Raw genomic sequence first — 15,599 nt, forward strand, 5'->3', positions numbered from 1 at the left:
AGCGAATCGAAATCAATACAAACTTTCGTTGGTCCATTAACATAGTATTTCTTATTTATCTAATTTATTAATTGTGATGAAATAAATGTGATTCAATACTACATTGTTATTTATACAAACCTTACAATATGATAAAAAAATAGTGGTACAACTATAATACGTATACCTTTTGGGTATCTGTTTCATGGTAATTTCTTATATATATATTTAGTAGAGAAGAATTAGAAAGTAAGTAGTAGAATTAGAATTAGAAAATGTTAACACATTTCCATAATCGCCTTCTAATTTTTGTATCTAAAGCTATCTAAGATTTCTGACAATGTTTTCCGTACGACCAAGTGTTAAATGCGAAATAGGAAATTCATTGGTTCATAGGAACTGAACTTACAACTTGAAGAATGAGAGACGCATTCCAAAACCACTAGGCCAAGACGCTCTTTTAATGTCTTATAGATACAATATTTTTTTAAGATTAATTAAGTTTACTTTAGTGGACGAGGCCTATACCCGCGAAGGGGGTGACCGACGGTACTAAATTTAGCTAGGATATATAACAAGATAAATAAAATAATGTATACAATGTAAAAATATAAGCTATATCTTATGGGAAATGACTTTATTATTATAAAACATATTAGTTGAATTCTAAATGTTTATTTCAAATGCGACAGGGTTCACAAGCTATCTGGTTTTATTTAAGTAGATAATAAAAACCATTGATTATGAATGAAAACGAATAAAACCTAGGTAGGCTAGATACTAGCTGGAGTGTGACTTTACATTTAGAATACAATGATTAACATTTTGTTTCGGAATCATTGTATTTCTAAATTACTCTTCGCTGTACAGCCCCCAAAGCTACACCTCTAAGACACCAGGGGTTTCAAAACAAATAAATATGCAAAGCAAAAAATCCCATTAATATATTTTGAACGGAATTTTGAATTATTATATTCTGAATAGCTAGATAATTAAACACTTGATCAAGCTTGGCACTCACCCATACGAGTAGAGTTACCACTTTGGAATATTGCATATTATCAACGTTCAAGTGCTTTATGAGAACAAAGGCTTTGTGATATTTATTAGAAAATAGATCTAGATTATGGCAACAAAAGTTGCATAAAATGGCCGCCTTAACTATATTGTGCTTTAGAAAATATATTAAGTAACATATACACTTGTAATGGTCGTCTTGCCACAACTTTTAACGTGACAACGTCTTATAATTTTATGGAGCACGAAAAAGCGTGACGCATGCGGCGTTACCTCGCTTATGACGTATGCGGCGTTACCTCTGTTCAATTTGAGGCTTGAAGTGCAAGCGAGAGCGCGCAACGAGCGACAAAGAGACGACATCGTTCGTTCGTTAAAAAATTTCATAATTGTATTTATGTGTACAAATGAATGTAACTGTATGAAATGTAATTATCAAATTATGTGATCGCCAAGACAATTATGAGTCTCAAGATAAACAAGCTTAGAATAGAGTAGTGTGTAGGCAGCATTATTCGTACTTCATCACATGGATATCAATATTTTGAGGTCTTAGAAATCGTTGCTGAAAAACCGGAGTTAAAAACCGAATTGAACGGAAAAAGAAAATCAGCAGATTTCGTTCATGTCTTAAACATATATTTTATTATATGACATATTATCACATCAAAACCTTGACAAAATACCTAAATCGTTCTCTCGAATCACAGTACCTATTCATGATCAAAAGACCGTGCAGTTTATACGTATTGTGACCCTTTTGACAGCCTTCATTTTCGACGTGACATATTTCGCCCATATGTGTCAAAAAATCCCGCTTTTACAACTTAAATATTGACATATTTTACAGAAATCTTCCTACTTACCGTAATTTTGTATTTATCTTACGACCAAAAATTAATAATTTATCCTCAATCTAAGATTATACAGAGTCTTGGATTGGTTCATATCTAAAGATAGAACTCCAATCTAAGAAAACTTCCAAATCACTATCACTAAAACTGGAGGACGACAAAGATGAATACATTTTACTAATGAATATAAAGTTAGACCGTGATCCCGAGATTGATTTGGCCAATCGAAGCAACTGTCAAAATGTACAGATAGGTTATTGGCATGGCATTCATTTTCATTAATTTTCATATATCGTCAATCTCTGATCCGTCCTCTGAACGATTGGTTGAATAATAAGAGTGGCATCTCAATGCATGGGATGTGTATTGGTATGATTTTCTTTAGAAATGGATTGTCTATCTAAGATAGGTAAAATTGGATTGAGATTGCTTATTCATTTTGGCCGTTAATGAAGTTTAAGTTTCTTCTTAATTTCTGTTTCTTTGCTGTTGCTCGTATTTATTTTTATGAATAATTTCTAGAAAATATCATTTTATTCGTGTTTTATCACACTCATGATTTTTTTCATACTTTTTTATTATTCTGTCTGTAAGATCGAAGAAGTTATTCATATTTCATCATTTTATTAGTATTTAATTCGTACTTAAATATAATTTCCAAAAAACAATTTATATAAAATATAAAAAAATACCGAGCAAAGGTCGGTCATCCAGGTACTATATTTTAAGCGTAATGTTGTTTTAGGACTTATAAATAAAACAACATAATTAAATACTGTATATTCTATGTATATTGCGTACATTCAAAGCGTCGAACCTAAGCTCGTTTTTCATATGGATTACTTCAGCTTATACAGTAATGAAAAAATAGATTTATCCTCATATCTGCTAAGCCTCGTCAACAATATGTTATTTCGGAGAGTACAAAAGATTACATAAATAAATAACTAACACACCAGCTATATAGATATCAGCGGCGATACAATCTTTTTATGTCCGGGCCTCAGATTCTGAATCTGTTTTATAATCATTTGTCAATGTATTAGGCAAGTGATCAACATGAGCCTGATACACGCTATCGAAGTTATTGTAAACCGTTTGTTAAATAGAATAGCGCACATAAAAAGAAAGTTGTTTAGTGCAACCGGGGATTGAACCTACGACCTCAGGGATGATCACATATTGAAGCCACTAGACAAACACTGCTCACACGTGCTGTGACGTGTTTAAACAGTATAATCTTGATACGAACTACGTAGGTGTTTATTCACGACATTGGACTATAAAATTAAGTTTGTATTAATTTTTAGCACTTTATTATTTGTATAATTGGACAGTGGAAAACAATTCAAAATATATTTAATTGAAATTGTTTTTTATGGCAATACCAATTGTTTCGATCATGATACAAACAAACAAAAATACGATATTATTTAGTTCAGTCTCTATTATTATGGCTGTCCTGTAATATATAAAATCGAACTAAATTTAATTCAGCTTAAAAGCCGTCTTACCTTTCCTAAGAGCTCTCGACTCAGGTATTTGTTGGTCGATAAAGGATACTCACGGGAAAATTCACTTAAGTTGTAATTTATTTACAACCTAATATTATAAATCAAAAGTAAACAGTTATTTTTGACGTTTGGTAAATGGTAAGTATATGTAGATTATACTGAGGCAATTAATTATGATTAAAATTGCGTCATTTTCATATGTGTCATATGTCATTACCTTAATAAATAATTGTATGAATTCATAGAAATGGCGGGTAAATTGAAATATGATATCTATGGATCTATAGTGTAGGCTATAGATTTTATAAGTCTCTAGCAAGAAAAAATATGAATTAAAACTCCTTGGTGATAGAAATTCGATTTTCGTAAATTTGAAAATCGAATTGCTCTTGACCTGTTATATTAATGCATATTCGATATTCTATAAAAAGGTTTTATAACAGATATTAGGTATTAAAATGTAGTAGTAATAATCCGAACAGCGGTTGAGTTGAGAACCTTCCTAAGAATGTCATTTATCCGAACTCCACAGACTAAGAATTTAATAAACAAAGAACTGACAACAATTTCTTGAACTTGGACAGTTTTAAACATTAATTTTGTCGACAACTTCTAGACGACATTTTGTTATAAACGACTTTCTAAGTAACGCGGTGTAAAATGTAGGTCTAGATTTATTAGTTCTTGTCTACGTTCTCGTTAAATTTCATCAATCTATTTAAAAATCTATGGATTTTATTAAATTTTTCTATATATTTCTGTGAATCACTGAATAAGTATTTGGAACAACTCCTAAAATTTCCGTCTTAGTTCGCCACAAGGAGAATTTTAATTTTAATAAGAATAGACAAGAGACAGGTGGAAGAATTTAGAAGAAAACTTGGCGCCTGATATCGCTATAGAACAATAAAATACCAGCATTAAAAGAACCAAAGTTTTTTAAATTTAATTTTTAATTATACTTATTACTACGTACCTAAACAGTTTCATAGTCCAATCGTGAAATAGAAATATCCCTCACGTCCATTTGCGTTTTTATGCAAAATACTAATAAATTTTGAAACATTGTATCAATTTATTTTATTTAAGTATTCCTACAGCTAATCACTAAACAATATCCAAACAATTACATTACACACAAAAGCGGAATACACATTGAAACAGAAACATAAAGCACAGTTTTACAAAGAACAGTTCTAAGATTGATTGATTGGTAGATTATAATATATATTTAATATGAAGGAACAAACAAAGCCATTATTAATAAAAGATACCTGATTTTTTAAATATTTCTTTCAGAACTTTTTGGTCACGTTAAATATATCGATTTGCTGGTAATTTATGTTGTAATCTGTAGGTATACGATACATAACCGAGTTTCGTAAATAATTGGTCTTAGATCGAGGAATTTCGAATAATTGATATATTGAATAAAAAATCATTTCACCTTACTAGAAAAAGCAATTACCGTGTGTCAGCACTGTATAGGTTCTCAGTGCTATGTCCGCACCATAATTATATGCAACTGTCATCGTGCGTCTACAACTCCCAAAAGTCTAGAAGTTGTACCTGCAAGCAGACCATATGTGATCTGTGAACATATAGAGCTTTCCGTCTACAGACCTCATATAGTGTGTGGACAGTAAACCTGTTAATAATATTTGATTGTTGGACGTAAATTAAATTTACGTAATGTAATCTTAATAATATATAATTTAATTATGTCTTCAATATATTTTATTTATTAGATTTCCATATATTCATCGTTACTCAAAGTTACTTTCGTGTATAGAATAACAAATACTTTATGATGTGATAATATTGAGGTAATAAAATACATTTAGAAATGCAATAACATTCGATGTAAACAAAACGATTTCCTTTGGGTGTACAATGATTTATTAAGGGCGATACACATTGGTCCCAAATCGAATAACACTACTTTTGTTCTCCAATAAAGCCTACAATACATTATAAAGTAATTAAACTATGTTTCTCTTACTTCTTGTATTCTTCCTGTATGGTATTTATTTATAGAGATACAGTACAATTAATAATAATTCAATAAATGGCCTTATGAAACAGATATCAGGATCAGACCTAATTTATTTATTTATCTTTGTATATACTTTTATAATTATGATATGCACTGCTTACATTTAATTTGGAAAGAAATACGTATTTATATAAAAATATACGCACGCTCATGAATTCACAGACACATGTGGTTTCCTTGTTGCAACCACTTAAGCATTAATAATAATAATTGTTTATAACGCATTAATTAACGCAACGTTTTAAAATCTTATGGCGATCCAAAGTGGGAGACTCTTAACAGGCATCAGTCTCTGACAAAAAAAAGCATTTTCTTCTATTATAAATAACTGCTACTTTTTTTATCTATGTTTGTAGATTTTATCTATGTATGTAGATTTTGATTTGTCATAACGATATAAATGATGAAACGTCAAAAATGTGTTCCACCTTAAAGTAAAAAACGATTGATCCAGTAGAAATACAGAAGCGGAAACAATAAAGCTGGATTGTTAAATTTTATGTGTTTCACAAGATAAACACTTGTGGCATAGCTACAGAGCTGCTTTTATTGTGTGGCGTCATATACAAAGTTAAATAAATAAATCAGTGGTGCTACAACCTCTTTGGGTCCTGGCCTTAGATTTTTTTTAAATCTGTTTCTTGATCATTTTTAAATCTAATAGGTGATCAGCCTCCAGTACCTGACACACGTCGTCGACTTTTTGGGTCTAAAACATGTCGGTTTAATCACGATGTTTTCCTTCACAGTTCTAGCGAATGTTAAATGCGCATATAGAAAGAAAGTCCATTGGTGCACAGCCGGGGATCCAACCTACGACCTCAGGTATGAGAGTCGCAAGCTGAAGCCACTAAGCCAAGACTGCTATTACACAAAATTATATTTAAAAAATTGGGCTAAATGTCACTTTTTCTCAACTAGACGACACGGCGAACATTGCTTTACCTACATCAAAACTTATTACCTACAGCTGTGAAACTCTATTTTCTTCTCGCATCTAATATGACAACTAATTGACAGTTTATATAAAAGACATAAGACATCAGCAGGTAGGAAAGGTTGTGGTTTTCTAAACATTTTCGAGTTTTGAATGCTATTCAACCCGAAACAATTATATACCTTGCATTGAAGTGCCTCACAGAGATAAAAAAAATATACGTAAAGAACACAAATGTACTGTGTGTGTTTAATTTAACATTGTATTACTGAAAACTAATAAAGCTATTGTTATTCGAACAGCATGTTGCAAAGTGTCATGAAACGACGTCATACGAAGAGAAGCGATTCAGCACATCTGCGCTCATAAACTCGACAATTTCAGAAACTTGTCTGATTCATGATACCATTGAAGCGTGGTTTATGATTTATACGTGACTACTTTCTGGCGGTGACCGCCACACATTAGTGGTTAACGTTCATGGGATTTCGTTTGAATTCCAATGAAAAAAAAATTACTTTAGGTTAGCAGACTTAGGGTCCTTCAAGAAAAGAGCGTACCAATTCTTAAAAGGCCGGCAACGCACTCGCGAGCCCTCCGGCATTGAGGGTGTCCATGGGCGGCGGTATCACTTAACATCAGGTGAGCCTCCTGCCCGTTTGCCCCCTGTTCTATAAAAAAAAAAAAGCAGAAAACATAGATTATATTTTTTTAATTAATCTTTTAAAGACGAGTTAGTGATCATCATTTTCGGAACATAACTCTGACCCATGTATTTTTATTTAAAAGGGCTCCCAAATTTTTATGCACTTTATAGTGTAAAAATTCTCATATCAACACTAACCATGCAAAAAACTCAATTTTGTATGATGCACGATGACCTGATACGATGACCTATATAGTAGCCATAACTTGTTTAAGCCACCGCGGAATATGGTTAAAAGAAGTATTAAGAATATCCATAACGTAAAAACACCTGTATGGGCACATCGCACATACTAACCTTCACTTATATACCCTCAATTCACCACCAACACCATCACACATCACAGCACAACTAATTTAATAGATTTTTCCTCCTATTGTAAATGAAATTTTTTATAGGTAAATAAAGTTCCACCTCTGGCTTTAAGGCTTAGTGTAACTATATTTTATATAAAATTTTTGTTAGCACTAGGGTTACGTAATAAGCAATGAATAAATACAACGAAATAAATAATGAATAAAGAAAAAAATCATTAGTGTTAATTTCACACATACATATGCCACTGGCGATTTTGATTACACAGAAACATATCAACACCACGCCCCTTGACGGTGTTAAAGGATGATAAATATATTATAATTTCTTTGTTATAAAACTACATTTAGTTGAAAAACTAATGAGGTGAATAATAAGGTATATTCCGTTCGATCGGCTGCGACCGCTACACGATTAGCTTTGCTACGATGAAACATTATTACGCGCTACGAAACAATATTCTACAAAGTATTTAAATATGAATTTATAAACATATTCTTAAAAGATTAAAAAGATATTAAAAACCTTCAAGTATAATGATTATTATTAGATACTTTTGTGATATAGGTTATAGACCTCACAAACAACTAAGAAAAACAAAAAACTAAGAAAAGTTATGCAAATCGTAACTAACGAGTCTCCGCTATAATACATAAAGCGTGTTCAAACATAATGCTTATATTTATTTATTCAAATTGATAGACCTGTGATAACATCGTACATAATACCTTCCGAATATGATTTTGTACAATTCGGTGTCGAGAGCCTTGGTGCGTGGGGTCCTAGCGCTATAAGGCTTTTAGGGAAATATTAAAACGGTTAGTCGACATCACAGGAGATGAAGAGCTGGCAGCTACCTCTTACAAAGAATTAGTCTAGCTATTCAAAGGGGGAACGCTGCCAATATCTTCGGAACGTAGCCTAAAGGGACTCCTTTTATTAATATATTTGAGTTATTACATTTTTAAGTTATAATTTTTTTGTATTTATTACATTAGCATTATATTATATTTTATTATTACTGTTCAGGTTGGGTTGAAAGAAATATAATATGGGGTAAGGGGATTTTTTTAAAATCTTATTTTAAAGCGGTTAAATAGGCACCTCCTGGCGTGCCATCCCATTGATCCAAAAAAAATATCTCGATTGTTCAGGCCTTACTAAACAGAATGACTAGAATGTGCATGGTGCACATTCTAGTCATTCTGTTTAGTAGAGCGTAGAAGATCCTAGAGATCTTAGTGGAGATAAAAAATGTATGCGGTTTTTTGTACCGTCTCAATTTTTAGCAACAATGTTCAATTTAAACAAGGTGTGAGGTGAGTCCATCGCATTGCTGCACGGTTAATAAAGAGAAATTGCAACCAGCAGAACCCTACGCCAATAAAGTAGCTTTAATTTGTAGTGGGATAGACAATCGCTACATTCGCTATATATCGTGAAAACTCTTTTTCTTGCATCCTCTTAGTAGCGATTCGTTCGATAGGTTTGTCCCGGTAGTCTGCCCATGTATTAAGTGCAATTTATTTAATATTAATAAATATCTGTATTTAAATATTTTGTAATAGAATAAATTATTGGTAAAATAATATAATAAAAACAACCTTGTACACATTGTTAACTAAAAAAATATTAATAATAACTAAACTTCGGAAAATTTTGTAAAATTTATTACCATAATCGTCATATATTTAATAAATTACGGAAATCCGAATAAAGACAGAAATCGCGTATTCTTCTATCACATTTCTAGCACAACATCAAATACAATAGTCACAATAAAAATTAGTTACAACCAGAATTGTTTTACAATACAACACGTATTCACTGGCGACAAAAAGTCGGCAAAAAATATATGGACCAGACAAAATCTGGCCGATTGTTATCTCTTAGTCGAGAATTTTACCGTCCCGCTTAATGTATGGCATAAAAAGGTTTAACTACGAGTTAATATAACTGTATAATCATTGACCGAACTGATTTCCGACACCTCTTTTAAAAGAAATCTGAGGCCAGGACCTAAAGAGGTTGTAACGCCACTGATTTATGTTTTTTATCGTCATTTTTTAGCTTGACACTGCTCATTTTATTATAAATTCAACTTTATACTTAAAATCGCATTCCGCTGGGGTAAAGCGGTAGCGAACCAACTTGCATTAATTATTCACTTTGCTACTTAACCTTTATTTGGTCCAACTTTTCCAGCAACCATTAATTGGTACATTTACCCAGTCCGCTGAAATTTGCTCACTTTTTAAACTGTAAAAGTATTTTAGTTTAATCTAACTTTTACAAACGAACCAACTTTGTATAATTCGCGTACAGTATCTGTATACATATTTCCCGAACAGCATTATATTAAATCGCGTTGTATTATTCTCGTAAAACGGTTTTTTGAACAATTCAAAAACTAGGAACACGAATTTAATAAAGTTATTTAGTTTAATTTCATTAGAACAGAATTGAATCAAAGGTACACAAAACTAATTATGGACTTGACAAATCATTATAGATTTCACACTATAGAAATATCCGCGTTATAGGGAGGAAATACAACGTCATTTGGCGGACGGAAATTGCGTTACAAACATCGCGTTATATAGATACCACGTTATAGGACTTAGTCTTAGGTACTTGGAATTAGAAAAAAATGTTTTTCCTGTAGTTTCCTTATATATGTTCCAGTGAGTAATGTTGTCCTTCAGCACTCGACTCCGTAGGTTCGATCCCTGGCTGTGCACCAATGCAGTTTCATTATACGTGCGCATTTAACATTCGCTCGAACGGTGAAGGAAAACATCGTGAGGAAATGTTGATTTAGATTCAAAAAGTCCGCGACGTGTGTTAGACGCAGAAGGCTGATCACCCATTAGATTCACAAATGATTATGAAACAAATATATAAATCTTACGCCCAGACTTTAAAAGTTTGTAGCGTCACTGTTATATATATTTTATACGTTCCAGTCACGACCTATTTTTTCGAAATGGCATTCGATTGAATAAACTGCATTGCGTATTTTGTTTTTGGGATTCCGTTTGACACTAATTTAATATTTGATTTATTTTATTAAATGTATACTATCAGTAAATTTTGTTTCGTCTATATAGACAATTTTTTTAATTGGATAGAAATAGTGTCTCCACTTTTCATAGGCGAAATGATATCATCATACTCAAATACATACCTTATCTACTCCTCATCCACTTCCACTGGTCTGTTTTTTTCTACCTACTATTATGTATATAAACGATATATCTAGGAAAAAAGTTTACACGAACCCAATACATGCCTAACCATATTCATTTCACTCGATTGCATCGTAAACAAAAGAACCAACTATTTATTGCATTGTTGCTTTTATATATGAGAGCTACGTTTTTTGGCCTTAATTCCAAAATGCAGGGAATTAATTAATTTTTGTCAGCCATTTGGAATCCACTACTACAGTGTATTTATGAATGATGCTGGATCGTCACAACTATTATTTTTTATGGAAATTTTAGATATTGTGAATTATGTAACTGGTTCGTTTAATTCGTATCAAAGCTTTTTGAAAGCTTTATCATTGTATTTTAGATACCTCTTTTTTAAATACAGATACTGGTAGCTAAATAAAAAGAGCGGTTAAGCTTTCATTCTAACGAACTTGCTCGCCAACTCACCATTAGACAGTATGTCAGTCGACTAAAACGTCACTATATTGTAAAGAAAAACTTCACTCAGACATCATGGAACATGGCATGTAAGCCTAACTTAAGACTAATAAAAAGTTAAAGCCTAACTTACTAAAAAGGATATTTAACATAAGACAACTCCATTCTTGGTTTTTCTTTCATTTGCACTATTTAGGCACTTAACATCGAAAATTTTACAAATATATTTCATCATCTGCAATCAGCCTCTTGGCCTTTATCAGATTTAATGATATGATTTTGATTCAATTAGGGAATGCATATCCAATATTTTCTTCAATTTATTTTCCCTCCGTCACTCTCAAACTATCAAACTGCGGCAAGCCTCGCCGCGCTTTGTTTCTCAGCCGAAACACTGTTGCTGAAGTCTCCTATTGTATTGTTCGGTTAATCTTCTCATGTCTTTCTAGAAAGTGGTAATTTCCAAATATTTATGGATAGAATTTCGTGTTAACCACGGCATCGCTTATAAAACATATGAACATCAAAAAGTTGCACGATTTATGTCAGCCTTTTAAATGTGTAAGCCAAAAAATAAATCATAAATCTCTGCAAAAGGACAAAGTATGTGATTAAGGACTCTATTAGATTTGTTATTGTTTTATATTTCTGGGACAAAGACGAAATTTTTAAGTTATAGTTTTCCTTATTTAATATATTTTGGCTATTGTGATGTTTTGTGTGTACCTCTGCTTCTCCTCCTGTATAGCGAACTGTGGAATCAACTCCCGGTGGAAACAGTGCCTGTGACTATCGACCTCTAACTATTCAAAGTAAGAGTGTACTCTCTCAAAGGCTGCCCACTAAAAATTAGTGTAGATGAACTGGGATAGCAGTAATTTTTGGACACTTTTTTTTTACACAATGATTGCAAGGAGCTGCAACCACTACACCATGTTCCATATGACATATTGAGTAATAAATAATAAAAAATAAATTATTTCTAGCTCGCATTTTTGCTACTGTGAAAAATGTTAATTATTATCGACATGTGTTAAACAAAGCTGTGTCTAAAAGCATGATCAAAAACACACTAATATTGATAGTATCATGATAAATGCTTGAATATCGATATGTATCTGCAATAAATCTTAAAATATTTAGTCAAACCACTAAACTATATACAAATCGCCGACCAATATTTGTAAAGTTTCCAAAACTGTCGAAACAACACTATTTTGCCCATTGTAATTGTTATTGAATCCCTTTTATGTCCCATAAAATTGTTACGGAACATTAAGAGAAATATTGTCATCGGAGTAATTTGCTCGTTAAATTTCATACTGTTTTCACGCTTTAGTGACACTTTTAATTATTTTCGCAATTACTAATTGTCATTTGCTGTATTTAGTTTCGCTTGAATGGAATGGGTTCAATTTGTATTTTACGCATAATATTTATTCTAGCTAGTACCTAAAATTATTAGTAAAACAATTTTTTTATAGAACAGGGGGTGTTTGCAGAAGGCTCACCTGATTTTAAATGATACCGCCGAACATGGACACTCTCAATGCCTCGGGAATGAGGCGGCGGAGGGCTCGCGAGTGCGTTGCCGGCTTAACTAAATTAAATAGTAAAAATTTATTTGTCCATCGCATGCTCCGAGTGGAAACAAAGAAAATAATTTCTTTCGAGAAATAAAGTACATTTATTAGTTAATGTAAAAATAACATCTTAAAGTTATATTATTTGTTAGTGCCTATAATTTGTTAGTTTCTTGTATTTTTTATTGTGTAAAATTTATTCCTAATTAATTTCATGTTGGTTTTTTTGCTTCGTCTGTAATCTTTATTCACTTACTGTTCACTCTTATCAATTTAGGGTCACCCGTTAAGGCAAAAGTGTTTTTATAATTAAATAAAATAAAATCTTTAGTGCCCGAACTAGAAGAAACAGAATTAAAGAGAGCAATTGTTGTAATATTATATTATAGGATAACAAATTGTTTGTATTTTTTATTATCATTAAAATTAATTCAACGCATCATTCCCTTTGAACTAGAGAATTTTAGGCCAAAGGAAACAGTGGGGTCCCATTGCACAGGCTTATTAAAGATTTAAGTTGGCATCTGCCGTTTTTACGTCTTCCGCTAAAAGAATAAGTTAGGTACACTGCTACAGGGACCTAACTTTTTAAATTAAATTAAATTGGTTTAAATTTATATTGGTTGATGTACATGTAGGTTAAAAATATTGTAAATACAACACAATTAATTTTACATTAACATAGTCTTATTTAGTAATAAAAGCGAATTTTAACATCAGATTAAACACATAATGATCTCCATTTTGTGCACATACTTGGGCAGAAATTTTATTAAATGTCCAGTTTAAACATGATAAACAAAATAATAAAGATTGATTTAGGAATATAAGTTTAATTTCTTAATGTTTTTATCTAGAATAGTTGGTGTGGGATTTTGGAATTCTATCGTATTAGTATAATTACTGTTAAGATAGAAAATGTAGTGATAAATAAATAAATAAATAGCTGTTCATAGGAACCAAACCAACAATGAAAACTTTAAAATTATTATTCCTTTAATAAAAAAAATCTTAATCTCAAAATTTATGAATCGTGTATGCCTACTACACAAGCTTATTTTATTTATACACCAATGCAAGGTGCCCCAAGACAAGATTCCCAATTAATTAAATAAAAAGTCCGAAGTAGTTACAATTCTTGTCTGACAATGACCATGTATAACACGAATATAGCCGCAATTACCTATTTTGCGAAATTCAAGATGGCGTTCAATTGCGGCTTCAAATAGCCGAATTACATTTAAATGTGCCAATGCCGGTCTCAATTTGAGTTCAATTAACCCGTACCACATACCAGTTCAAATAGGATTATCTTTTCGAAGACCTTTTATCAATGTATATATAATATTGTATATTATATAAAGAAATAGAGATAAGTTTATTTATTTATTTATTTTATTTATTTACACTTCGTTGCTAAAGAAATACAAATAACACAGTATATATAAATTACAAGGGATGCAACGGGCGTTTACTAGAATAGAACATACGAACATTGTGAATACTTGGAAGAAACGCAAACTATTTATGAATTAATTATCTACGATTCTCCAACATCTCCATTCGGAAACATCTTAAAGTGCTCCAGCCTGGTTACGGTATGTTGTTCTTGGCGACTCTTTTTTCTAGAAAAGACAGAAAAGAACATACATACAAACACAACATTTACATAGTAACTGATACAATATAATTGAGATAAACACTTCACGACAAATAAATACACAAGAAATATATGCATCAAAAACGTTAGAGACTTGAAGTGGCCAGTTGAACTTGTGAGTTAGAAAATACATTAACCGTTTCGCCATAGTTTACAAAGAGGAGTTTATGTTATAAATATGATATATTTGTATGTAAGCAGCGATTAAACTCACAAAACTTTATGATTTTTTACCACCAAAAGTTATTTTAACATTAGTGTGCTAGAAATATTGGCCAAATTTGTTTCTAATTATTTTATCTGTACATACCACCAGTTTCTGCCCAGCGCCTCTCTTATGACAGTGTACAGTTTTCAGGACGACAGTCTTACACTTGATTAGTCATTTTTGCCTTCTGTTTTATCAACATTAATCAGATTCTCCAAGTTCTCATCGCCTCTGCGCATTGGATGGCCCAAATACGATTCGCCGTCGGCATATTGTGAATTGTGCGCTGCTATTGAATAAATGATTAATCAATTAAATCTATTTCATTTGGATGTATTTTTACAAAAGAAACAATGTTCCCTTTATATATCTTGTGCCTTCATAAATCATGTGTTAATCTGATCTCGACTATATTATCGTATCTTTTTTCGTAATATTAATAAACATTATTTTCAGGTGATGAGTTCGTGTACCGCGACCCATGGGGTGGTATCAGCCTCATGTTTGCTGCGAATCAGACATCAAAAACCTTGATGCCAAACACAACATATGTAAGTATTTATATTAAATATATAGCCTAAACTTTTTAACAATGAAAGGTCGGCAAAAATTATATTTGGCACGTTTGTTATTCGGCTCCGCCGGCGTAGAACTGTCAACATTAACAATTTATGAATTAAAATATGTTATTTTTTTATTATTATTATTAATTGTGTTTCTAATAAATAATAAAATTGTGTGTTTGTAATAAACATTGTGTCTGTCTGCCTGTCAATGTTAAAATATTAATTTATGTATATAGTAATAAAAATCACAATTTTAATTCCCTGTACACGCCCGGAAAAAATGAAAAATTATTAATAATAACTATACTATGATGTCAGAGAAATAAGACTTTATTTCTCTCACTCTCACATCTATTACATCATCATATTATATACACAATAATAATTATATTTTATTTCTGCTCTCAAAAACATATGTTTCAATGAGGCCAATTAAATACGTATCCATATATATTATAAAAAGTTTATTCACGAGTGGAAATAACACGAGAACTTAAGAAGTGTATAGGCATCCCAAACCAAATTCATACAACTTCCGTACAATCGAA

General features: G+C 31.6%; 1 protein-coding gene across 2 annotated transcripts in view; it reads left to right on the plus strand.

The window, feature by feature from the left end:
- Positions 1-15,599, plus strand: part of LOC110996809 (dipeptidyl aminopeptidase-like protein 6) — a 115,800-nt gene that overhangs the window by 52,276 nt on the left and 47,925 nt on the right. For both annotated transcript variants that reach the window (XM_022264659.2, XM_045628301.1), the window contains exon 4: positions 14,942-15,036. In XM_022264659.2, the coding sequence (XP_022120351.1) occupies positions 14,942-15,036 (95 nt within the window). The remainder of the gene's footprint in view (positions 1-14,941; positions 15,037-15,599) is intronic.

This window comes from Pieris rapae, chromosome 5 (assembly GCF_905147795.1).
Source record: "Pieris rapae chromosome 5, ilPieRapa1.1, whole genome shotgun sequence".
Classification (NCBI taxonomy): Eukaryota; Metazoa; Arthropoda; class Insecta; order Lepidoptera; family Pieridae; genus Pieris; species Pieris rapae.